The sequence below is a fragment of the Argentina anserina genome, chromosome 6 (assembly GCF_933775445.1).
Source record: "Argentina anserina chromosome 6, drPotAnse1.1, whole genome shotgun sequence".
In the NCBI taxonomy this organism is placed as follows: domain Eukaryota; kingdom Viridiplantae; phylum Streptophyta; class Magnoliopsida; order Rosales; family Rosaceae; genus Argentina; species Argentina anserina.
The window spans coordinates 27,064,539-27,091,130 of record NC_065877.1 but is presented as its reverse complement, the minus strand read 5'-3'; the positions used below and the strand labels follow the sequence as shown (position 1 = coordinate 27,091,130).

The 26,592-nt window shown below is 38.5% G+C and overlaps 4 protein-coding genes and 2 non-coding genes across 7 annotated transcripts; 5 read left to right on the top strand and 1 right to left on the bottom strand.

Moving 5' to 3' along the window:
* The first annotated feature begins 4,765 nt into the window (after positions 1-4,765).
* Positions 4,766-6,378, top strand: LOC126799573 (uncharacterized). Of its 2 annotated transcripts, none has more exons than XM_050526801.1 (2): positions 4,766-5,225; positions 5,528-6,378. In XM_050526801.1, exon 2 carries the CDS (start codon positions 5,566-5,568, stop codon positions 6,013-6,015), a length of 450 nt encoding a protein of 149 aa, XP_050382758.1. In that variant the 5' UTR covers positions 4,766-5,225; positions 5,528-5,565; the 3' UTR covers positions 6,016-6,378. The 2 variants fall into 2 exon arrangements, with proteins under 2 accessions (XP_050382758.1, XP_050382760.1); XM_050526803.1 differs by lacking the exon at positions 4,766-5,225 and adding an exon at positions 5,233-5,340.
* Positions 6,379-8,807: 2,429 nt separating this feature from the next.
* TRNAS-GCU (transfer RNA serine (anticodon GCU)) lies at positions 8,808-8,889 on the top strand. The gene has a single exon. It is a non-coding gene; the product is annotated as a tRNA-Ser (tRNA).
* Positions 8,890-17,756: 8,867 nt separating this feature from the next.
* On the top strand, positions 17,757-20,638 carry LOC126797858 (subtilisin-like protease SBT1.4). Its single transcript, XM_050524598.1, has one exon. It carries the CDS (start codon positions 18,125-18,127, stop codon positions 20,459-20,461), a length of 2,337 nt encoding a protein of 778 aa, XP_050380555.1. The 5' UTR covers positions 17,757-18,124; the 3' UTR covers positions 20,462-20,638.
* Positions 20,639-21,869: 1,231 nt separating this feature from the next.
* LOC126799031 (cleavage stimulation factor subunit 77-like) lies at positions 21,870-24,118 on the bottom strand. The gene has a single exon (XM_050526141.1). The coding sequence runs from the start codon at positions 23,970-23,972 to the stop codon at positions 21,903-21,905; it is 2,070 nt and encodes a 689-aa protein (XP_050382098.1). The 5' UTR covers positions 23,973-24,118; the 3' UTR covers positions 21,870-21,902.
* A 166-nt stretch (positions 24,119-24,284) lies between these two features.
* On the top strand, positions 24,285-24,366 carry TRNAS-GCU (transfer RNA serine (anticodon GCU)). The gene has a single exon. It is a non-coding gene; the product is annotated as a tRNA-Ser (tRNA).
* Positions 24,367-25,261: 895 nt separating this feature from the next.
* On the top strand, positions 25,262-25,835 carry LOC126800095 (uncharacterized). Its single transcript, XM_050527378.1, has one exon. The coding sequence runs from the start codon at positions 25,279-25,281 to the stop codon at positions 25,666-25,668; it is 390 nt and encodes a 129-aa protein (XP_050383335.1). The 5' UTR covers positions 25,262-25,278; the 3' UTR covers positions 25,669-25,835.
* Positions 25,836-26,592: the final 757 nt, after the last annotated feature.

Here is a 26,592-nt window from a genome sequence, read left to right as displayed (position 1 = left end):
GATTCTCTTCAGGTACTTAATTAGTTTTGTGAGTACCTTGTTTACTTTGTGCTATTACAAATCAAAATATAATATGTGCCCGCATGGCTGCCAATAGTCCCCCCCCCTTGTCTAAGTAACACAATTAAGCTTCTAAACTTGTTGACTAACCCCTGTCCTAACATGATTTCATATCTTAGTGCATAAACTAATGTTAATTATTCGAGTGATGAGCCTCTGCCAAGCTCACATCAATGGATCTGGCGACATCAACATAGAGATATGTTCTCCATTATTTACTACATAACAATTATTTGTAGGCAAAATTTGGATGGGAGGGTCAACTCTACTTCTCCTAGTGCAAGATATTTTGAATTGATTATTAGTAGAGGAGTAATTTATTTGTGATGATTGTATGATTTGCATCCATTTCTTTGTTGAGATTGATTAGTTAAAAGTTGGAACACATATTGGCCAGAATCCAAAACGGAACGAACAAAGGTCTCATAGATATGAACCAAAACAAACCCCATATCACTCTGGTTAGAATTTTTTTCATCTTACCTCAAAACCAACCCAGCTACCCTTAGAATATATACGAAGAGGTCCGGAGAATTTCGACAATATCATAATGGTCAAGTAAGTTCTGGTTACTCGGCAAAACATCATTTAAGCACATAAAAGTTGGAAAAACTCGTGTTTTTGGCCTGCTTTTCTTTTTGGTCCTTTTGAAAACGAAGGCCATCCCCTACATCTTACCAGAAACTACTGCAAAATCTTAACAGCAATATATATGCTAGGTGTCATTCAGACTAATAATTCCGGCCAGCTTCTTAGCTAGCTATGATCAATCATTTGCCTTTTCTTTTCAATCAACCACTATGGTAGCCTAACCAATCAAAGCGACGAAGAAAACACATAATTGAAAGTGATGATTTTCAAAATGTCAAGATTACGGAGACACTTTTTTTGACATAGGGGGCTAGACAATAATACACCTCTAATATTCTAAGCAATTACATGCAGAAAGCTAAACAATAAAATAGCAATGGAAAAGATAAGTAATCATTTTAAATGATGAATTTAGTTGTGATCTACTTGGATTTTATGTAGTGTGCAACACGTCAGTGCTGATTGTGCCGCCATGTCACTGTTTCAGTCCTATCATGCCACCACGTCAACAAATACACACGCATGCCAATTGCTCTGGTTGACCTAATTAACAAACTCGCAAAACCCCCCATATATATATATATATAATTAATTCAATTTAGTTTATAAACAAATTGATCAACTCGTAATCCATAAGCTAGCCCACACTGCAAACAGGGAACAAAATTGTAGGGCGGTTGCGTTCAATCCTAACACTAGAACGCTCTGATAGTTTTACATGTTCGAATACACACCTACGTGCTCACGCTTCATTCATTCTTTGGTTTTGTTTAAATATGTAGGTCAAATGTATGTGTTCATATGCTATTAACTGATCCAACCACTGCAACTGCATGCACCCAAATGATCGAACAATTAAACAACCCACCTAATTAAAGCGCAACGTGTTGAGTTCTTCCCTCATTTCATAAATACTCGTTAGTGATTACACCCAGGTTTGTTCCATACTTCTGTAACCAGAGATTGATGACAAACTTGTCGTTGCCTTAGAATGCATGTGAAGCATGCATATAAAATAATATGGACTAGAAGATTGATATCTGCCATGTGAAGTACTTGTGGCATAGGTATTTGGTTGCTTCAGATTAAGAGGAACCAATTTGGTCCTTGTTTTTGTGAAAGAAACAACTCTCTTTAGGTGGGTTGCCAATCTATTCTGGCAAGCTGTGTGTTTTTGCTCATTAGCGGCAGTCTCTTTCATTATAATCACTTGGAAAATTAAATCATGGGTCTCTTTCATGATGATCGATCGATAATGTAGTAGTGCAATAATTTTAGTCTCTCTAGCTTTAGGTAATGGCAAAGGCAAAGCTTGGTCCATTCATTATTGTTTCTTATTTGTGAATCGAAATTGTGATCGAGATATATAGGTCGAGTGGCGTAAGAAGCACTGCTGCTGTTCAACGTGTGAAACCCAATAATTAGAGGCGTGATCAAATATCACTGTTGGATAGTCTATTCCATATGGTCGTTCACTCGTTCTTAATTCTGTTCATTTCATTCACAATTTCGTGCAGGTGCTCATTTGCATACATAAATTTGTTTTAATATATTGCTGATGCATGTGAATGGTTATGTTCAGATGGTTTTGGAGAGATTAAGCCCTAGCTTCTTAATTTGGAGAATTTAATCCCACGTACCAGGCCACCATAGAGATAACCTGATACTATTTGAACTAGTTTATACTTAATGTGATTTATCGATCGGACACATTAGTTTTCTCAAAGCTAAAAACATAATAGTAACTACTAATATTTTAAGAACTTGACATTATTCTCTCAATGAAGAACTGCCACTAAATTATTGTACGTTAATTGGATCGTGTACACAATGGCCAGACACCATATGCACGCATCAGAGGTGATATATGATCAACCTAGCTAGCTATCTAGCTATCGTCTACAGTGACCAATCTCCTTCATTACATATATATTGGATAGAGGGTTGATTTTAATTGACATGATATGCAACTACTTCGCTATATAGTCCTAAACACAGCATGTGTACACCTTGCGATGCATACAAAATTTTAAGCTTGTCCGGGTGCTAAATTTTGTACATTCATTTGTTTGTCAATATATGAAATATAAATTTGGCCAAGTTGTGTTTGATATGTATTTTAAATTAAGTGATAAGATCTTTGATAAATTGATTCGACTTACTTGACTGACTCATTAAATTATTCGTCTCACACATTATCAAAATGGAATAGTCATTTTAAATGATAAAATTTCAACATATGCTTACACGAATTTTTTTTAATCATCATAGATAACCACATGATAATGTCCAGTGATTCTCTTCATCTGTTATATTTTGACCCGTGAATTTATTATACCAAAATTATCATTTTACATATTTTTATTAGTTGTGAAATGATCTTCATGGGTATTAATAATTTTGAACTAAGATTTCAGATTTATGGTTTAGGGTTTTAGAGTGTAAGGTTTTAGAGTTTATGATATTAGAGTATACGTAGGGCGTACGGTTTTATAAAGAAACACAAAATAGTCTTTGTTAAAATAACTTAAATATGATCTTTTTATATTAAATCATAAGTGTCACACAGTGATTGAAAAAGATGATCACTGGACATTTTCATATAATTCTCCGGGATGATTGAAATATTTTATCTACATACACGACCGTGCAGACAACATTTTTTATTAAACAAATAAATTAGATTAAATACTTGTGACACTTTATATTTTACACCTAAAAACAGTTTTGTCCCTCTACTTTCAAATTAAATTGTTATATTCCTTAAACTCACATTTACTGACGATCTTATATATTCCGTTAGTTGATTGTTAGAATATTCCATTAAGTTTTTAAAATGACTTACATATCCCCAATTCAAATCAATTTACTAATTTTCTAATTCTTTTGTTTTTTCTCTTTTTTTTCTTTAATCATCTTAAGCACAGCAAAAAATTATTATAATTAACAATGTCAACAACACAAAATGTCAAAATTCATAATATATATAGGCCTTTTTGGTTGCGGAGGTTTACACCAATGGTTTTGGTGTGGATTTTTCTATTTTTACACTACTTTTCGATTAAATTTCTTCATTTTCACCGTCTAGTATATAAATAATATTGTGTAGATCATCTCTGTAAACGTTCAGCCAATTTGGTAATCGTTAAGGCCCTCAAAATTGTGTTTCTCTTTTAAAAACATGAACGGTTCATGAGTCTGTCTATTTTTTTTTTCAAATTTGAGGGCCTTATCGATTACCAAATTAGCTGAAATTTTGCAGAGATGATCTATACAATATTATATACACTAGACGGTGGATATGAGAAAATTCAATAAAAACAATGGTGCAAAAATGGAGATCCATACCAAAATCATTAGAACGGACCTCCACACCTGAGAAAATATGTATATATATATATATATATGTGATATAACATTAATACTATCAAGATAAAATGTTTAAAGTTTTCATTAGTGTTTCATCAGAAGAAATCCCCTGTAATGTCAACTAATGAGCATAAGACTATGATTGAATAAAAGTGTTAGGAAAAAAGATTAAGAAAAAAAATAAGAATAAAATTGATTTCTAATGAGGTATTTTTGTCATTTTAACATTAAATGTTTGTCATGTTAATGAGATAACAAATACGTTTGACGGAATAGAAAAAATTGTCGAGAGTTAAATGATATATTGATTAAATTTGAAATGCGATAGATAAAATTACTTTTAATTGTAAAATATAAAATGTGACAAATATTTAATTTATTAAACTTATTAAATTATAGAAATTTCTTGGCCAAAAAAAACAAAGACTTGTGAAGTCCATGGCATAACAAAAAGAAACAAATATAAAAAAACAAATTATGCCTTACACGTTGATTCACACGTGGGTGGCACCGATTGGTGGGTATATAACTAAACATTGGAAAAAAAATTTATTCCAGTCCAAACAGAACATATTGGGTAAAAAGAAGTCTGAAAACACGATAATGCTTAGCTGGCAATCCAAATAATCAACGGTCAGAAATCTATCTCTGACAGCCAATGCTGCTGACGTGGAAAATATAATTCGGCTTTCCCTTGAAACCTTCAATCATTGGGTCTCTCTCTAGAAACTTGGCCTCTGTCTTCTTCTTCTTCTTCTGCATCTCTCTCTCTAACAGCATAACTATTCCATATAAGATCTCGGTGGAGGAGAACCAGCACAAACCAAAAAAGAAAACCAACCCTAAACCAAACTCTCTCCCCCTTTTTTGCTCATAAAAAGATCTGGGTTTCTGCAAGAAGCATCAAAACAGAGAAACAACTCAAAGAAGGATCGAAGTACGAGTCTTGCTCAGGAAAGAGCTTAGCTTGGCTTTTCCGAGTTCGAGAAAGAGAGGGTGCTTGTTTGGAAAGCTGAGGTTGAAGTATATCAGTTCAGTTCTCCGAAATGGTTTTGATGTTTGACATTTTCTTTACGGAGGAAGAGAAGGTTGAAGAAGGAGCCGGGGAAAAAGAACGATAAAGGACCAACCGAAGGAAAGCCCAATTCACAGAAGAAGTAGAAAGAAATCGAAGTACTGAGATTCATTTTTATCTGCTTCTACTGGTAATAATTCAAAGCTTTTAGTTATCGTCTATTCAAAATTGTCTTGCTCTGTTCTCACTTTTCTGTTAGATAGAAATTTCAGAAAATCAACTGTGAAACTGGAACAGGCAGCTTGGTACGTGTGATTTCCAGGTCATCTGTTCCAAAATTTGTTTCTTTGGATTGTGAAATCTGCGAAACTACAAAATTTACATACATGTAGCATAAGTCTTTTTTTGTCTTTGCCAACATTAAGAACCATAAATAGAGAAAACCCTGTTCCAGTTTCTTCATGTAATTGATGGCTTTGTTATCATTTTCAGGGTTATTGGCAACGTCTGCAACTATAATCAGTGACCCTATGGGAGGTCTATCAGCCCAAGAAAGCCAAGCAGCAGCGCCAAAGCTCAATCCTCAATCAGAGATTGAGTCTGCAAAGTGCGACTGCTGTGGGCTAACAGAGGAGTGCACCCCAGCCTATATTGTACATGTCCGGGAGAGAAATATGGGCCATTGGATTTGCGGGTTGTGTTCTGAGGCTATCAAAGATGAGATTGTGAGGTCTGAGAGGCTACTTAGCACCGAAGAAGCTATGGCTACTCATATGAACTTCTGCAAGAAGTTTAAGGCATCAGGACCTCCTTTGAACCCTACCATTCATTTGATATCTGCCATGAGACAGATTCTCCGGCGCAGTTTGGACTCTCCTAGGGGTTCGAATTCTACTCCGAGTAGTCCGGTGAGGATAGGTGGCCGCCCGGGGCTTACTAGATCCGGGAGTTGCTTTCCTGCTCTGACTGGCGTAGAGTGAGAAAAAAGAATATGGAAGTGAAACTTGGGAAAGTTACAATGGCAAGTTACAAAATCTCAATTGATGAAAAATAAGAACCCAGAAGGGTGACCAAAAAAGAAATTAGTTGAGGTTAGATGCCTAATTTAGCTGTACTTAGTAATCGGATACGTACAGAAGTTTAATTTTACTTTCTGAAAGGTAGCTTTCTCTTTCATTAACATCTTATATTTGTCATAACTCATGACCTCTGGTAATGTTAATAATGAAATGAAGGGTGTAAGATTCTGTAGAACTTGGTTAAAATTTTGATCTTTAGTTAGTTGGTGTAATTTCAATTATGGTTTATTTGTGCACGCTCAATAAAATTTCTCGACAATGGAAGTTTTGATGTTACACTATAAACTCTAAATTCGATAATGAAAGCCTTTTCTATTTAGACCTTCGTTTCAATGCTTGTTAAAATCAATCATACTCATTAACTTTCACTATATGAGTTTATCTTATCAAGTCAGATTCACATGTTCAGTAACTTGATTGTCAAGGAAGTTATATGCTTGATGAAGTGACTCAAAAAGCCTATGTAAGCATAAATGTTTCTTACTTTTCTAACTCTATTTTTGGTGGATTGAAAATTCTATGGTGCAGCACTATATGCGTACAGCGTTCCTAATTCACCGGCCATACATTTCACATACCTCACGTGCATTTCAAAACACTCTCTATCCACCGTCTAATTCAATATATATGGTATGCAGCGCTGCACCATAGACAAACTCCCGCTGGGATCCCAGAAATGGAAAGACGTCTTCATAACTCAATTGTGGCAGAACACTGCAGTGACAACTAAGATAGCGGTATTGGAATGGAATAGACAGACAGGCTTCAAAGCACTGCTACTTCCTCTGTGAATCTCTGCCAAACTGATGAAGAATATGAAGATTATGTTATGGAGCATTGGATCTTGTGCATCAGTTCAGTGCATCCATGAAGTGGCATGGACAAATTTACATAACAACCAGTTGGCCCTGCAGTTGCTTCAATAATGAATGAGACATCGTTCATAACCCCATGTTCGACCAAAAAGACCCGCCCATCCACCATATCCCTAGCTAACTCAATCATTGATATATCCCCATTTTTCAGAAAAGTGACACAGGATATATTCCCAATTGGAGAATTGGTCTATAGGCCTAATCAGTTTAATATTAAACCTCAAACATATACAGTTGCACATAAAACACGACTCAAATCAGAAGTCAGTTATATAATGAACGATTTATTTTCCGTGACGACCCATATCTTCCTAATAAGCATGTAGTATTTATATCTTTGAGTTAATTAGCGCTAGATTGGAGGAGGTCAAAATACTAGTTATGATCACCAACTAGGTTGAAAGCAAATATAGTATAAGGAAATGGAGTGTCTTTTTCTTTGGAAATGATGGCCAACTTCCTAGAAAGAACAGGAACAAATACAACCCAGCTATCTAATAAGTTAAGAGGCATATCTGCATCTAATTACAAAATTCTTCCACCAGTTATGTACCCGCCGAGCTACCTAGCTACCTAGCTTCCTTAATTGAAATATCTCTTTACCTAATCCAATACTGAATAAGATAATTGTCTTTCACTTGTGTTTTATGTTATATGTACTCAATCATTGATCCCTAAATCCCTAATATGTTGTGTATAAAATTGGCCACATGATGCATTCTTGCTTGTCTTCATATATCTCAATATATGATTGATTTCTGGGGAAGCATAGAATATCAATCTTTTAACGATTTGGGTGACTGGGTGTGGTTTGGCTAAAGCTAGTGTACACTCTACAGCTCTATATAGGAATCTACACCAAAATAGAAGACAAAAGTTAAGTTTGTTCATCATTTTTTTTTCTCCCAATGATAATTCGGTGTGTGTCAAGTTAAATAGTTAATACAAGGATGGCATTATTTCTTAGGAGAAATAGTATGCAGGCCCAATAGGGCCATTATAAACCCGAGCATAGCTCTTTGATTTGATGCACCCTTTCAAGGCTTAGTTTTTCAACACTAGAAATCGACCCAATGGATCGGATATCACAGTTGCCGGAAGCCCGTATGTTGGAAATCCTCCTCCGGTTGCCTCCAAAAGATTCAGTTCGTTTGAAAATCACGTCGAGGACACTCCCGATCTCTTACATGAATCTTCCTTCATTAAGTGGTTCGGATTATGAATCTGTCTCTAGAGTTGATCAATCTTTGAAAAAATCTCCACGAACTGCATCCGGAACACAGATTTAACTATTTTAGTTGCCTAAAAGAGCTGCGCTTGCATTTTGTTGATTTTAGCATATTGTCAACAGCATATATGCTTTCTATATCACTATATGTCCTTCCCTTCAGATCTTAGATCTCAGATTCTGTTATTCTGTTACAACATAAACCATTTTCGACTCATTGGATTTGCTAACCTAAAGCAAGTTTTACTTACACCAAGATATATACCAATGGGACGATTATAGTTACAAGATTGAAACAGCCAGTCTCGAAACTCCCCATCTTGATGCTTCTGACGTACGTCGTCAATGTTCCCAGCCATTGGATCTTGAAGCAATCAAGTGCAGTAACCTAAAGGAGTTGATCACTTGATCATCATGGCTTACAGTTGTACCCTAAACCATCAATGTACCCAAAAAAAAAACACTTTGTTTTATGACGAGTAATGCATGAGTTCTTCACATTTCAGGCCATGAGCTTCTTGTTATGGTGGTTAATGAAGTTCTTCTCCAACAGTAGATATAATCATTATTTGTGGAAGGTATCAACAGATGACGCTTTGGCCGAGTGGTTAAGGCGTGTGCCTGCTAAGTACATGGGGTTTCCCCGCGAGAGTTCGAATCTCTCAGGCGTCGTTCTTTTTCGTTATTTTGAATTTTTTTTGGGTTTGCTGGCTGTGAAGACTTTGCATCATGATTCATGAGATAATCTTTTGCTACCTACATTATCTTAAAAGGAAACCTTCATAAGTTCATATAGTTATATGTTTCGAACTTCCGATATTGAAAATTGTGGTCGTACCATGCCAAATTGCCAAATTGCCAAATTGTATCCATAGTCATTTTCACATAACAAATGTGCAAGATGCTGCTTCGCTGCTTTGGCTAGCCTTGAATGACGTAGTAAGTAGTAACTGGCTGTTACAGTTTTCCAATTAAGCTGTGTAAGGTTAGATACACTAAACAAAATCTAAAATGTAATCTACCACGGAATCTTCCCCTTTGTTCACGTAACATAGAAAGCTCTTGTTCGGCAATTTCTCTTTATCACAAGAAGTTTCAGCCACTATAAATTCGTATAAAGCTGAACTTCAAAATGTAAACTAGTAGATATGACGTAACCTGGAAACTTATGGCTTAATCTCATGTTTGTACTTTTTCTTAAAAAGACTCGGCCAAGCAAGCAGACGCGGATGTAGCCTATGGGTTGGTAGGGCTCATGCCCAACTGAGATGTTGGAAATATATTTGTTAGTATAGATAATTAAATATTTGGTCAGCTTAGTTAAGTGTGATTACTAACTTCTACCCCCCTACAGTTTGACTCCAAGTTCTAACATTCTCTCATCTTTTTTTTTTTAGTTCTTTATTTCTCAATGCTAGAAATTTTTCTACCCACAATCATCCAAATTGGACAATAGGCTTCCCCCTCTTTTGTGGCTGATTAAAACCGTTTAGGATTTAGCCTTAGTTTTTTAGGTTAGCTCTAATTCTGTAAATCATAGTAAGTTATTAATAGTAGATTCCTCTTGTGTTTGTCTTAGTAGCCTTATTCAATACCTAAAATGAAATTATTTTATAAGTAGTTTTCAGAAAATGTTTTTCTCATTAGCTATATATTAGACGGAGTTTAAGATGGTTCTTAATTTTTCCAAATGTCAAAAATTTATATATAATATACGTTTTATTTAGTATCGACATAGCGATGTATTTTTTAATTAAGATTTTTCAAGACCACCTAGACATTGAATCATGAATCCACCTCTACAAGAAAGTGAAATTTTATTTAATGAAACATTGGTACAACATAATAGAAGTAGGATTAGCAAACTACACAATTTTCCTTATTTTGTAATTAGAAGACAATACCTAAAATTATGAATATCTAAATGATCCCTACTAAAGTGGCTCACTATATATAAGATGTAGATTGAGTACAATCCCACTAAATAACATCTCACAAAACGCCAACATTAGCATGAGCATCACCAACCTGATTGTCGTCACGGAAAATATAGCTTATTCTCCAGTTCACATAAACTACTAAGTTACCAAATGATAGTGCTGACAGATTATGATGGACTTAGTCCGTTGAATGTGGCGGCGCTCAATCATTTAGAGCTCTAGGTAGCTGTGAAGGGTTTAAGGATCAATATCTATAAGGAGGAAACTCTCAACCGACTCGGGGCTGAACTTGGTGTGTTTGTGGAGGTGGATTCGAAGGTGGTGAACCCTAAGGATCTGATACAACGGGTTTGGATTGTTCATGATGTTTGTCGGAGGATCTTGGCCCGCCGATGGTTTAACTTTTCGCCGGAATTTTCAGTTTTGTTGAAAATTCATCACAAAAAGTGTCATGGCATCTACTCTAAGTGTTTTTTGGGGCATGGCGAAGGTGCTTGTGACAAAGGCTTTGTTTTGGCAACGGTAACGCCGGAGGAATTCGTGTTGTCCAGTTTTGTGGAGGATGCTAATTTGGTTGGATTGCCGGGGCCAGTGATGGGAGACTCACTAGGGTCAGCAGTCATAGAACCTAATCCGCCGTCGGTTGCAACAAGGGTGCAATAGGGGAAAATCGGAGAGGTGCCATCAGACTATGTTTCTACTCCGGTTTTCTCAGCCAAAAACCCTAGTTTCAAACTAGGGTGGACCGATAGGGGTGTTGGGTTAGGGTTGACTAAGTCGGTCTGTAGCTTGGGGATTAAATGGGCCGCTGGGCTTGCTAGTATGGGTTTGGCTGAAGGGATTAGGCCGGTTCATGATCATCTGGATGGTGGGAAAGTCTCTGGAGGGAAATCAAGTCCAATCCTTTCAATGGGGTTTGAGGGCTCTGATACAGAGATGGATGAGCCTATCATTCCTTTGAAACTGAAAGTTTGTAGGCCTTTGGGATGTCAAAATAAGAAGACCAATAAGACTACGAAGTCAGGGTCCCGTTCCGTTGTGTGTTTCTCTTAGAATTGCAGGTGGAGTAACAATTAGTCTTACTAATAAGAGTAAAGAGATTGCTTAAATCTCTTACTCTTACCTTTGTTACTGGGTGTGAATCCTTCTGTTCTACTATGGATATTATTTGTTGTACACCATGGAGATCCTTAGGCGACAATGATATTTTCTATAGGGGTTTAATTGAATGTTCGGTTTGTAATTGGTAGTTTAAATCTCTTTTTTTTGTGTAATCCATAATGAAGGTGTTTGTCATATGTTTGATGCTTGTTATGGGTGGCTCTGTCACTATATATTTTTTTAAGTTCAAAACAACTTATGATGTACGTGCATCCTACCTAGTTAATATAACTATCATTTCCTCAAAAAGATGGGAAAAATCCACCTCAAAGAACACCTATAAATCTCTAACTACAAACACCGCCATAGCTTAGCCCGAGTGAAAAACAAATTCTCGGCTCGCATCTAGAACCATAAACATGTTAAACATGCAATCCGAATCTAGTTGGTAGATGCCGCAACATTACTAGAAGTTAATTTTGCGGCAAGCTCGTTACGGACTGACTTTCAATACCATGTCATCGATTATAACAAGATTAATTTCTACAATGCCAAATGAATAATAGAGTTAAGGGATAATGATACAAAGAGTATCTCACTTTTCCCCATTCTAAACTTAGTATCTCAAGTTTCATAAATATCAAAAGGGTATCTCAAGTTTGAAACCTTATATCACTTTGATATATGGAACCGTTAACACCGTTAAACGGAGCGTAGTGACCCATAATTATGTTTGTTTATTTTGATATTATGCAGCTAAGATCTAACCTTTGTACTTAAAGGTAAACATTTATTTTTTATCTGAAACTATTGAATCAGTTAATACTCGACTTAGCTATTTAGCATTTTGGAAAATAACTTATAAAGAATTGCAAGAAGAAAAGAAAAAAATTAAGAAAGCTAGAGAATTTTAGAAATAAGCTTATTAGAACTAGTCCATGATACTGGGATACCATTTATCAAGTACAGAGAAGAATATATTATGTCAGAAGAGATGTTGAAACTCTTCAAGAAACTCTAATAGAGGACCAAAAACCTCTTAATATCCTGAGCATCGGTTAGATCCGCCATAGCTGGTAGCACAGCTTGTTTCGCTCATAAACAAGTGAAGATCATGCGTATGCCACAAAGTTGACTCCTTTTATCCAATAAAAAAGAAGCCAGACCTAAAAATTATCAGTTCTTGTGTACTGAAAAAGCTATTGATAAGTGACAAGTGTGCTTTCATAGTGCAAGTCTCATAGCAAGCGGAGAAAATATTATGGTTACTTATTATGACCATCCTCTCCCTCATAATTGTGATTTCTTTAAGTCCTTAATAAGAAAAGAAATTGACTGCACTTTGGCCACAACTACTTGGCTAGAAAAAAATAAAGCATGAGGAAAAAGTTCATATATATGATTCGGATCTCAAATCAGTTCTAGAAGATTTTGGATCAGATGATTCATTTGATTTTGATGACGAAGCTCATCTCAACATAATAAATCAAATGGAGAACTGAGAAGCTGCTAACGCAAGAAGACACTCAACTTTGCTTTAATAAAAATGTTGTCGACGCATGAAGACACATAACTTTGCTTTGATAAAAGTAAAGTTATCAAGATAAGATTCATTATTGTCCAATTATTTTTGAATAAGTTTTAAATGTAGTTGGAGTCCGGAGCTTATAAAAGGGAGCTCACTCTTCTTGTGGAAGGAATCATAAAATAATCAAGAGCTTGAGAGTGAAGTTCTATCCCCCCCCCTTTAGAGAGAAGTTAAGTTTTAGTATAGTGTGAGAAAAGTGTAAGTGTATACTATATCTGAGTGTGAGAAATATTTTGTGAAGTTTCCTACTGCTGTAATCCGGTGTGGAGTGCTTGTAATACAAGTAAGTTGTATTTATTTTAGTTATGAGTAGATAAACAACTTTCAGAGTTGAGGATATGGATTTAGTATGTATTAATATTTAAATAAATAAACTATATTGTGAGCCCATAACACCGTCTTTTTATTTATACCCTTAAGTCCCCAGGTGGCGGATTACCGCCTAAGAGTGGATCTTAAGTGTTGTTGGTTTAAGCTTATTACTTTTGTTAATTTTAGTTTTGGTATTTCTAACAGTCTATCTAAACACTTTCCTGGTAAAGGTGGAAAACGGGCCATCCCGGTCCATTTTAAAACGGCCAAACCGTACTTGTGCCATGCTCGGGCCGACTCATTTGCTTAAATATTAAGTTCGGCCCGACCCACAGCCCCAGCCCAGGCCAAGAAGCGGGCCGGCCCAACCCATTAGCATTATATGAAACAATTAAAATAAAAAATATTAATATTTTAAATATTTATTTTATATAAATCTTTAGAATAGTAAAATAAATAAAATACTACAACACATTTCATAATTTTATTTTTAAAACATTTCGTATGTCAAAACAATGATGTTTTCTTCACTATTCTGATAATATTTGTGAAATATTGTAGTTAAAATAATAAAATAATCAAGAGATTTTAATTTAAAAAGTATAATATTCAAGTTTAATAATGATAATTGTTTAAATATTGATATAAATAATATAAATTTTTGTGTTTAACGGGCTGGCCCATAAATTTATCGTGCCCGGGCCGTTTTGAGCTAAAAACTGGATTGGGCCCATGCATCAAAGTATCTCGGTCCGGCCCGGCCCATTAAAATAACGGGCTCGATCTCGAGCCGTGCCGGGCCGATTTTTAATGTGTCTGGTCCGGGCGAGGCTTAGGCTTTTGGGACCATTTGCCACCTCTATTTCTTGGTTAAGTCAGCAGTGATTTCGCCAAGTCTAAGTAACCATAGACATGAGGTCGTTAGGTGAAAATTTTTGGCATATTGAAGGCTAGTTCTTTTTTCAGGAAGTGTCTGGTAGGTGATAGGATTACCTAAAGTTTGTAAAAAAAAAGTGTTAACTTTAACAGAGCCATTAGTTTTAGATATCATTTTGATATATACTTTCAAAAGTGAGACACCATCGTGATATTATTGAAAAGTGAGATATGAAAAGTTAGAATGGAAGAAAAATCATATACTGTTTGTATCATTTACTCAAAATGTAAACCAAAACTGGCACAGTTGAGTCCGACTAACCATCCCCTAATCATAAGAGCAAGACTAGAGATTGAGACACCATGAAGCTAAAAAAATTAAAAGATAATGAAGCACAGAGCAGGCACAAAGTTGCATATGATTGAAGAAATATATGGGCCATGTTTGGTAAGGCTTTTGACATAACTGATTATAAGTTAAGTTGTTGCCAACCGTTTGGTAAATTAGCTTATCATCTCTAGCTTGAAGAAGCCAGTACTTTAAAGCTCGAAAAGGAGAAGCTCCTCCTTAGCTCATTTTAGAAGCAGAAGCCCTCTCAGCATTGTAGCGGAGTTTACTGTAGTTAAATGAATTTTTCGTAATACAAGTTCCTACCCTTATTTGCTTTGATGAATTACGGGAAATCGCCACTGAAACCCTCGTCTTCACCCTCTCTTCTACGCCGCTATTCACTCTCTCTCTCTCTCTCTCTCTCTCTCTCTCTCTCTCTCTCTCTCTCTCTCTCTCTCTCTCCCCCTCTCTCTCTCCCTGAACGGTGTCACAAGCTCTCCCTAACAATCTTTCTGACTGCTTCGTCAATCATCAATCACGATTCCGAGTTCAAGAATCCAAAGCAACACATCTTCAACATCGATCACGATTTTGGGTGCAAGAATTAAAATCAAGCCCGTGTTTTGGGAGTTTGATTAAACGATAGTAATTTAGCAATATTAGTTTCAAATTTCTTTAATTCCGTTGTAATTTGGCTTCAATTTGATCTGGGTTGTATGTAATTTGGGATTAGTGGTATGATGTTATGATTTGAAGTTTGTTATGAAATGTGTATCAATGAAACACAAAATTGGTTAGAACTAGAAACTAGAGAATGTTTGTTTTGGTTAGATTGCTTTAGGGTGGCATGATCGCATATTCTGACGGATTCATATGTTGTTTGTGTAAATTTCTTTTGGGGGCATTTGAGACAAGGGCGCATTTGACTATGGCTTTTGGGGGCAAGTAGCGAATGATTTTTTCGAGGACTTCTTCAGGTAGATAGCCTACTATTGATGCATTTAGACTGAGAGAGTGTTTGTTTCAGACTTGGAAGGAATAGTTGGGGTTTGGGAGTTTATATGAACTTATGAAGAACTAATGTTGTGGGTTAGTTTTCTGATTCTGGACGACCTAAGGTGGAGTTGGGACTTGGAAATTGAAAATTGGAATCCCCTTGTATTTTTTTTTTTGGTTTTGGTCTGATACCTTGTAGGGTTGACCGGGTGAGGCCATGAGGGTAAAAGGGTGACAAAACCGTCCAGTTTAATTTTATTTTTGTGTTAAATTGTGAGTTTGTGATTTTTTCTGTGAGTTTGTGACATTGCTGTGTGGTGTAAAGTGTATTAGGTATAACATTCATATGCTGTTGTCATGGCTGTTGTATGTGTTTTTGTGTAAATTTCTTTAACTCTTCTAATAGAGATAGGTTCATATGATGCTTTCATGGTTATTGTATGTGTTTTTGATTCGTCTGATGATGAAGGTATATATGGAAGTACCAATCATTATAACTGGCAATTCATGACTGATTTCTCAATTGTTAATTGTGTACGTGTGTGGTTGATAACATGGCCTATATGTTTGAATGTTCCTATAGTGACTACCACCATAATCTTAAATTTTAGTGTTACAAAACATGAAAACTGATTAACTGAATGTCAAATTCGTTTGCCATGGCTTTTGAGAGTACTGGCACGTTCAGTTACCATTACTCACTCAGTTGTTTTTCTGGTACATGCGTCTTCTTTGTTGCAACATCATATGAGAGAGGTTTCCCAAACTCCGCAGCCAATTCGTAGGCTTCTTTAGATAAATAGGTAGAAACTCTATTATTCTGTTGAAGTAGTGCTATGTTGCTTTGCTAGTTCTTTCAAATTGATATTACAGATACGACAGAAGATGTTGGATACTACGATCTCTATGATGGGTTACTACATCAATTTACGACATTTTGGTACACCCTGGTTTCAGGTATGAAGATAGTAATATACTGATTTCATAACATTAGAAATACAATGAGTAAGTGATTTTATAATATGTTTTCGGTTCAGACTTTTTGCCATCCCATGTAAGAGTTTACAATTAAGAACAATTCAACATTCATTTAATTGTGTCTCTATAATCTTGACATGTAAGGATAAGATCATAATCTGCCCATCTATAATCTTGCATAAAAGGAATTTCGTTGAGGATTGCATTTTTGCTGAATCATCACTAAGTTAAGTTTCTCTGCTGCTTTTTTTTTTCTGACATTAACAGATTTGTTCAGTCTCATCTATACACTCTTATCACATTTTTACTTAATTGTTCATCAAGTAGAATGTAGGTTTTGACCATTTGTTTTCCTAGGGAGATGACAATTCGTCTTTTAAAGATAATAGTAGAATTAAAGTCCATGCATATATACTCTACTATCCTTGACAAAAAAGAGAAATGTTTATATGCCTATTGCATCATGACCCTAAATGAGTGTCCTGGTTGGGTTCATATTGATAAGACATATGCTCAGTAGGATCCTTAGCTGTACAGAGTCTATTAGCCGTAGTGAATGAGGGTTGGAAATGGTAGGAGTCTTAGATTTTTTACTTTTATGGGTTGAATAAATTCATTTTGTCTTTAGGCAACTCTTTGAGATTGCTTTGCTTAATTATTTTCAATTATATCAAACATCGGCATTATGTACAACAATATTAGTAATTTGCCTACTGAAAGGACTGGCATTGTCATCAAAATCTCATCCACTAATAAAGATCAGGTAAATGCTCAAGTCATAATTTTAGTACTTTTTAAAATTGTTCATTATTCTTAATGCTTTTGTGGTTTGCAATAAATGGAGACATATATCTCTATGTAATAGAGTTGGAAAGGCAACGTAGAAATATGCTCGGCAAAGAGAAAGATGTGATTAATATGGAAACTGTAAATTCCGATCAAAATCAGTTGGTAGTGAGAAGTTTTTGTAAGTGGAGATTTCATTGTATATTGTACGAATCCCAACAATTGGGGTGGAGGTTTCTCATAAGTTTTTTTTATAATTCATTTAGGTGGAGATTTGGTAAAGTATAAGACAGTTTGAGTTTATCTAAAATTATCTTACATGTCCAAATTAGTCATTTGATAAATTAAAAATATAAGACAGTTTGAGTATACCAAATGTTTTATCATTATTTTTGTCATTAACAGTCACTTATATAAATCAGTTTATCAAACAATCAATTATTTTATTTATCAATATTTTATTTTCAGAAATCAACATAAATTTTTTTTTTTTAACCGAGCTGCCAAAGACAGCCCTGATATATTGATTTTCCATTGTAGGATTGGCCATAGCCAAATGGCTGCTCATCATCATCGCTAATACTTCTACTGTGTACTATCAACATACATGGACCAGTGGACCACTGAGCAGTTTGATCCTCCAAATCCCTGTCGTTTTCTCCCTGAAGACTCATTGATTCCTCTGTCGTATATCCATTGGTAGCAAACTTGCAACACCCGACATAAACTGAATATACACTGTGGTCGCTTATGCCTCCACGACCTTGGTTTCCAGATCAGATCAGCTTCTGAAATCCCAATACTACAAGAAACCCATCACCTAAATTTCAGATCTTCCCAAACCCTCTTTTGTCCAATTGTCGTTCAGATGAACCTGTCCATCATACGTGTACAGATTGCCCCAAATCTCTTCCATCTTTAAAACCCAGCTCCTGGATTGGCCAGACACTTCACTCTTCTTTCACCCCCTTTTGTTTCTCCCACTTCTAGTAACCTCTCATGGCTCTTTCATCTCCTTCCCTCTTCTTCTTCTTTTTCTTCCTCCTTGTCCTCTGCTCTGTCCCTGCAGCTCTCTCAGCTGACCAATCCGACGACCCTCCCCGGACTTTCATCGTCCACGTGTCGAAATCCTCCAAGCCTGCCCTGTTCTCCTCCCACCGCCGCTGGTACACCTCCATCCTCCTCTCCCTCCCTCCCTCCCCTCACCCCACCAAGCTCCTCTACACCTATTCACGCGCCCTCCATGGCTTCTCCGCCACGCTCTCCCCCGCCCAAGCTCACGCGCTCCACTCCCACCCCGCGATTCTCTCCGTCGTCCCCGACATGCCCCGCCACCTCCACACCACGCGTACCTACGACTTCATGGGCCTCGCCGATAACTTCGGCATCTGGTCCAACTCCGACTACGCGGATGACGTCATCATCGGAGTCCTCGACACCGGGATTTGGCCCGAGCGCCCGAGTTTCTCGGACACTGGCCTGGGCCCCGTCCCGAAATCATGGAAAGGCAAATGCGTCACCTCCGGCGACTTTCCGGCGTCCGCTTGCAACCGGAAGATCGTCGGAGCTAGGGCTTATTTCAGCGGCTATGAATCCAACCTCGGAAAACCAATGAACGAGTCCAACGAAGCCAGATCGCCGAGAGACACAGCAGGCCACGGCACCCACACGGCCTCCACCGCCGGCGGCTCTAGGGTTTCCAACGCCAGCTTCTACGGGTACGCTTCCGGCGAGGCCAGAGGCATGGCCAGCAAAGCCAGAATCGCGGCCTATAAAATCTGCTGGACTTTCGGCTGCTTCGACTCCGATATTCTCGCCGCCATGGACCAGGCCATCGCCGACGGAGTCCACATCATCTCGCTCTCCGTCGGCGCAAGCGGCGGCGCTCCGCCGTACGACATCGACTCCATCGCCATTGGAGGCTTCGGCGCGGCGCAGCACGGCGTTCTTCTCTCGGCCTCCGCCGGAAACTCAGGTCCCGGAAAGTTCACCGCCACCAACATCGCTCCATGGATCCTCACAGTCGGAGCTTCCACTCTCGACAGGGAGTTCCCGGCCGACGTTGTCTTAGGCGACGGCAGAGTCTTCAACGGCGTGTCGTTGTACTCCGGCGAGGAGCTAACGGACGACAAGCTCCCATTAGTCTACGGCGGAGACTGCGGCAGCAGGTTATGCTACTCCGGAGCTCTGCAGCCGTCGAAAGTACAAGGCAAGATCGTCGTGTGTGACAGGGGAGGTAACGCCAGAGTCGCCAAAGGAAGCGCCGTGAAGCTCGCCGGTGGAATCGGGATGATAATGGCAAACACTGAAGAGAGCGGTGAGGAGCTTCTTGCTGACTCTCACCTTATTCCAGCAACAATGGTGGGTCAAATGGCTGCTGATCAGATAAGGAGTTACATCAAAGTTGGGGAACATCCGACGGCCACGATCAAATTCCGGGGAACTGTGATCGGGACTTCTCCACCGTCGCCAAAAGTAGCATCGTTTTCGAGCATGGGTCCGAATTCGCTGACTCCGGAGATACTGAAACCCGATGTGATTGCTCCGGGAGTGAACATTCTAGCTGCTTGGACTGGTGCTTCTTCGCCTACTGATTTGGACATTGATCCGAGACGAGTTGAGTTCAATATCATTTCGGGCACATCAATGTCCTGCCCGCATGTTAGCGGCATTGCCGCTCTGCTGCGAAAAGCCTATCCAAAATGGTCACCTGCTGCTATTAAGTCTGCATTGGTGACAACAGCTTATACTGTGGACAATTCAGGGAGCAAAATTAAGGATCTTGCGAATGGGGGAGACTCGACGCCTTTTGTTCATGGAGCTGGGCATGTTGATCCTAACAGGGCACTTAATCCCGGGTTGGTGTATGATATCGATGTGAAAGACTATGTTGCATTCATGTGCTCGATTGGTTATGGTCCTAGGCAGATAGCTGTTTTCACTAGAGAGTTAGCTGGGGATGATGTATGTGCTAAAAACAGTTTAGCCAGCCCTGGTGATTTGAATTATCCGTCTTTTGCAGTGGTGTTTAAGCCTGGCCGGGAGTTGGTGAAGTACAAGAGAGTTGCGACGAATGTTGGGAGTGTTGCTGATGCAGTTTATGAGGTTAATGTGGATGCTCCGGCGGGTGTTGAAATCAGTTTTGAGCCAAGTAAGCTGGTTTTCAGTGAAGCAAATCAGACTCAGAGTTATGAGGTTACATTTGCCAAAGGTGCTGGGTATGAAAACGGGGAGAGATACGGGACGATTGAGTGGAGCGATGGAAGTCACCTTGTGAGGAGTCCAGTTGCTGTTAGGTGGAGCAGTACTAGTTCTGGGTATTCAGCGTCTATGTGAGTTGTACAGTGGGGAATGAAGGATAATTATGCTTGGATTGAGCATTGGCTTTGCTTTTCTGCAAATTTAATTTAGCTGCCCCTTGTGTAATTAAAAATGTGGTTTTGGGGAAAGAATGTGATCGGTGCAGGCGGTATTTATTTGCATATGTTGCACTGCTGTAAGGTTGAAGCTTGAAAGATTCAACACATGATTTGCCACATTGTTGCTTGAACGATTGCATCTTTGGAATGCACTGTTGCCATTATAGACAAGAAATTGCTAGTTTATCGGAAGTTCATTCGATGAGATTTAGACATTACTCCTCTTTGATCAGGTATGAAAGAGCTAGGACCTTTCAGATTTGTTTTAAGATCGGGATACTGTCATGTTATCCTGGCATCATTTGTTGAAAATTGAAAGCCTAACAAAGTTTCAGAATCACTTATTGTTTATAGAACTGTACATGACCATAATGTAGAGCCCCAGTGACTCCAAAAGCTCAATGACTGGATTTTATTGCGCAAAAGAACATCGGAACTAAAAAGATGGATGTCAATGCGAAATTTGCTTATAACGATGCATAGTTGGGAGGTAAGTCAGGTAACACATTTAAAGTTTTTTTTTTTTTTTACAATTTTTCTATATTATGAAAATAGAAAATGAAAATCGGAGTGTCTTGTTTGTTTTTTCTATGACATAATAACTCTTGTTTATTTCTTAAAAAGAATAACTCTTATTATAGTGACTCTTTCTTATGGTCACAACGGGTATAACTCTTTCAACTGCTTACATTTTTATTTTTGGGATGGAAATAACTGCAATCCCCCCTATAGAGGAACATACAAATTGCAGGACGACGGATGGTAGCTATACTGGGATGAGACATTTAGACAAATATATTAATGAAAAAAAAAATTATTCTCGGAGTTTGATCAAGTAGAATTAGACCACTTAAGATTGAGTAGGAATGTAGGATTCACAGAAATGTTTTGGCCAGAAATCCACTGATGCGAGTTCATTTCACTTTATTTTTCCTTACCGACCTACGTGGGTAGTTAACGAAATTAAATTTTTGAACACCACAGACAACTTGTTTCATTTTTCAGGGTAATAATTTTTCATGACAATTAAAGAACCAAATGGCTCGTAGAATCATTCTATCATGGGGAAATTTAATAGATTTGCTATAACCAAATTACTAAGTCGGCTTCTGACAGTGAATTCTTGATAAACATAAAGGAGCTTAACCATATCAAACACAAACAAAGAGGAAAATAACACGAAAAGAGAAATTGATGACAGTAAACTGGAAAATAGAAAATGCTCGAGAGATATCTTTAAAAGAATAGAGAATTCATTAAGTAAATGGTCTCTGTACATATGAAACTGATCTGCAAATGATCAGGAAGTGAGAAAACAATGAATTTACATTTTTGTTTTTGAGACTCCGAACTTAAATTCAGATGGTGTTACGAGTTACTACAGTGTAACCACCAGAACTAGAACTAGAACTCCCGTAGGAGGCAGATCCTATTTGAGAACCAGTACCATGATGCCTCTTCTGCATCTGTCGCGCCTTGAAAATATCTACTGGGAATTCTGGCTGAGGCTGGGGCTTGACATCCTCATCATTTTGATCAGCTTTCCTTTTTCTGCTCGTGTTGATTGGTATGTCACTTTGCAAAACAAATGATAACACAACATCCACATCTGGGGTTGGACCCCCAACTTGCCCGGGCATATTTGTCAGGAATGCTACCAAAGCAGGTGTGGTCTTCAGTACCTCGTCGAACTTTGGATTTCCACCTACTAGCGATCTTGAGGTTTTAACACTTCCAGACATGGGTGTTTGGCTTTGTAGCCCTGGGTTTGGAACAACTGCTGTCTTAGGTGTGGTCTGATAAGTAGCTGGATAAGCTACTGCTGCTGATGAATCTGGTACCACAGCTGGTTTGGCTTCAGCAGGAACAGAGGAGGAGGAACTAAGGATCTTCCTATTCATATTTCTTAATAGGGACTCTTCGCGGGTTAAATGATCCAAATCCTTCACAGAGCAGGGAGAAAGATTCCTGTAACTATATCGTGATACAACATCCTGCAATGAACTTTTAAAAGACGAAGATTGCTCTTCACCACCTATACTAGAAAGTGCTTCCCTTCTTCTTTGCTCGACCTTCATCATACTGGCCAAGTTTCCATAAATTTGCTCAAACTTGACAAATCGGTTCCATATGTCAACCGATTTATCAGCGGGCATCGAGCATAATACCCTCTCAAACAAGGCTCTAGCATTTATATCATCATTCAAACGAATCAAATAATCTACATACTCAAGAATGTACTCAGGGTCATGCATAAACAGTTTCATCCCAGCTTCAAACACATTGTGTGCAAGTTTCATTTTTTTATCAAGACACAAGGCCATGTTGGCATAAGCAACATATACATTAGAAGTACAATTCTGGGATTTTCTCGCTTCTAAAAAGTAGCTGTGAGCAGCTTTAGTACCTTCAGTCCTCCTTAAGAATCGAAGAAACTGTATCTGAGCAAGTCCAGATAAAGTGGTAGCACCACCATTTCCCAAAATGGCCTCATATATCTTCTTTGCAGCCTGTATTCCTCCTCGGGATTCTTCCAGCTCCGCATACGCAAACCTCAGCATCTCCGACTCAGGAAGAGCCTGCAAAGCCCTCTCAAACACACTCGCCGCAGCACCCAGGGAGCCACATTTCACAAGCCACATTGCGTAATCATACCATATATCAGGGTAATAGGACAGACACATCAGACACTGCTCATACGCCAACCGAATTCGCTTGTTGCACCACGCAATGTCCACCCTCTGCCGATTCTCCATCTCGAAAGCCAACAGCTTCTTCCACGCCATCCACTGCCCTTCCTCCCTCAAATCACCACTCGGCGGCACAGCCTGCATGCCGAAGTCAATGCCCTTCACAATATGACTCCTCTCCCAATATACATTCTTGGCGGCATTAAACTTCTGCGAAAACTCATTCAACAGGCTTTTCGCAAGGTCCTTGTTGTAGGTCCTTTCGAAACTCTGGTACTCACTCCAAAGCTGGTCCGTGCTGTGATTACGACTCATTATGGCCTTCTGGTACGCTTTTCGCATCGCAACCATCTGATTCCCAGCCTTCAAGAAGCTAATGTAGTCCACCCACACAGGCCCAGACCTGATATCATCGCCGACATTATCCACCGCGAATTCAAACGCCTTCCTGATCAAATCTTGACCCTCCCGGCCGTTGTTGGCTTTCTTGATGAAATCGAGGTAGGTCTGCCACAGTGGGATGTCGAGGCATTTCATCAAACACCTGGGGAACAAGTTCCCGGTGGCCTCGTAGTTGTTCGCCGCCATCTGGGCCTTGGCGTACTGAGTCCAGTACTTGGCGGCGGTCGGGAAAGCGGTGAGGAGTTGCTCGAAGATCGGCGCCGCCTCCGAGATCGTAAGTTTGCCGGCCTGGTTGGCGTGGTAGGAAGCGGATTGGGCGTTGAATTTGGAATCCATAGAAACCCTAATTGGATTTGGGGGAATGGGTATGAGCAGAGAAACCCTACTTCGAGAGAATTGGGGAAGAGAGAGGTTTTCTTGAAATTTGAGTGACTGTGAATAAAGGTGATGGGAGTTGATGAGAGTGGTGAGGTACTTATAGACGGTGAGGGATTAAATCCGAATTGGATTGGGGAAAGTTGAAGACCTAATACTTGTAAAGACGAAGCTAACTGGAACGCGTGCGTAATAGCTAAGCTAATTAGCGTGAGAACTAAGCTACTCTATCGTAGGTATATATATTACAATAAAGGAACACTCGTTAAAATTGACGCTTTGGCCGAGTGGTTAAGGCGTGTGCCTGCTAAGTACATGGGGTTTCCCCGCGAGAGTTCGAATCTCTCAGGCGTCGATACTTTTTAGTTTGTACATTTTGTTTTCCCCTAATCTCATTAAAAAGAAGCATGAAAAATTCTAACATTTATGAATATTTTTTTGTCTAAACGAAGTTTATGAAAATAGTTTTTCAATTGATACATACATACTAATAATGTTAATAAGTAGCTGTACAGTCCATGACATTTTGATTTGGCCAGCCACCCGGTGGCACGTACTGGCTCCTCTAATTACTTTTGCAAATCAAGTTCTAATTGTTCTATGGGACGAGAGGGGAGTGGATTAGGTATTTGGGCTAATCTCTAATGTGATATTGAGGGAGTAACATTTTTTGCATGTGCCGATAATATATTGACATTATTTACTGCGTTATTGAAGCGTCAAACTTAATAATTCAGATGTTTTGGTATATTGTGGTATGAGCTTAGAAGTTTTATCTTCAAAAGATTATAATTTCGTATTTTACTTTTTGATGTAATTTTCGGATTTTCATTTTCGTTTTCGTTTGTAATTTGTAATAGAATAATAGTTTGTTCTCGTAATTTTTAGTAGAGCTAGCTCCTGCCTAACTTAACAATCGTTGGTCGTTATAGGATTCGGCTGATAAGGTGAATTGCCTAATGGAGTTATCCATAAGAGAAAAAAGAACTCCACGTTTGAAGTATCATCGAAGAGTATATCAGTTTATGGGTATAGTGCAAAATATGTCACATGATAGTTTGGTAAGTTTGCATGTTGTAGATGCGGAAGGTGTCCTTTTCTGTTTGCATTAACTTCAAACTGCCTGCGGTCATCAGATCCAGCGGCTGAGAAACCCAAGAACCGCATACCCCACCAAGAGATTGATGCTTTTTGCTCCCATTTAAATCAACTTTCTCCCTTCTAAAACATATCCCCCTACTCTCTTCCGCATCACCCCTTCACAAGCATGGCTCAAAATCGTGATGAGCTCGATCGGCAAACCCGTCCGCTAACAAACCCAGATCGCCGGGTTTCACGTTACCGGGTCTCTCTCCGTCGCCGGAAGCTCCCAATGGCTCGTCTCGGAGGCAAGAAGCCGCCGCGAGCCGTCATGCTAGTTAGGATGTTCAGAAAAATCAGACTCAGGTGGCTGAAGCTCAAGTACTTAAACATGTTGAAGAAGCTCAAAGAGTCTTACAATAAAATCATGAAGGACCTCATGGATGCCGGTGCGACCTTTGAAACGTTCCAGCAGAGGATCTTCATGGAGACTACGTTCGCAATTCCGATGGGAGTTTCTCTTTCGAGCTACCCCTCTATTCCCGGATCGGATCGGCCCAGAACCATTTACTTTTAGAGCCATCTTTCATCATGAGGATCAAGCTAAATCATCATTTTCAGAAATAAGAAATGCGGATTTCCTTTTCTTGTTTCATTTGTACGTCAAGAGAATTATTTTATCTATAATTGAAATAATCTGTATTCTAGCTCTAAGAGCTAGCTCCAATGAATGAAGTAAATTATGTACAATCTTCTTTCCCAGCAATGCATATATATATAAATAGTTTAAGGTGTTCTGAGCTTCAGATATCTTAAACGAAACTACGAAAGCCATAAATCTATAAGCTTATGCTTTGTAGGTAATGTTCTTGGGATAAAGTGGGAATCTTCTGGCAAAGTTTGGTACTCTACACATAGATATGGATTAACTCTGGCTGATGAAAGGTCAGCAGAAATTAGGGTACATGCAGTTGGCACTAATTACAAGCTAAGTAGGAGTTGCACGACACCGCATTTGGATTTATTTTTATTAAGTACCTCAAGTAATTTAATTTACGTATGTGCCTATGTGGTCAAATATCAGGACATCAACTTTGTTTTAGTTTACCTTCGAATCAATTAGTAATGTACGTAGTAACTGGTAGCCTGGTAGGTAAATGCATGAGGTACCAATTGGGAGCACTTCTTTACCTAGTTTTGGAATCAAAACTAATCATTTTTTAAAAAGAAGAGGTACAAAGAAACTATGTACTATATGTCTATATCGCACAATACAAGCAAGAGATGGGTACATCAGAGATGTCAGCTATGATGTTTTTAATTGTGGCAGAATATCAGCTGGGATGTTAAAGCTAGCTGCCTTGGCATGTCTGGGAAATAAAACAAAAATATAGCTAAATTGATTTGTAGGGATTACATAGCATGATGGAATCCAGTCACTTCTTCAATAATTCTGATATTCGATCCCCAATATATTGTGCTAGCTAGCTACGTAGTATTG

Bases quoted from the DNA above. Each gene is read 5' to 3' on its own strand.
- LOC126799573 (XM_050526801.1), top strand. From the start codon at position 5,566: ATGGGAGGTCTATCAGCCCAAGAAAGCCAAGCAGCAGCGCCAAAGCTC.
- LOC126800095 (XM_050527378.1), top strand. From the start codon at position 25,279: ATGGCTCAAAATCGTGATGAGCTCGATCGGCAAACCCGTCCGCTAACA.
- LOC126797858 (XM_050524598.1), top strand. From the start codon at position 18,125: ATGGCTCTTTCATCTCCTTCCCTCTTCTTCTTCTTTTTCTTCCTCCTT.
- LOC126799031 (XM_050526141.1), bottom strand. From the start codon at position 23,972: ATGGATTCCAAATTCAACGCCCAATCCGCTTCCTACCACGCCAACCAG.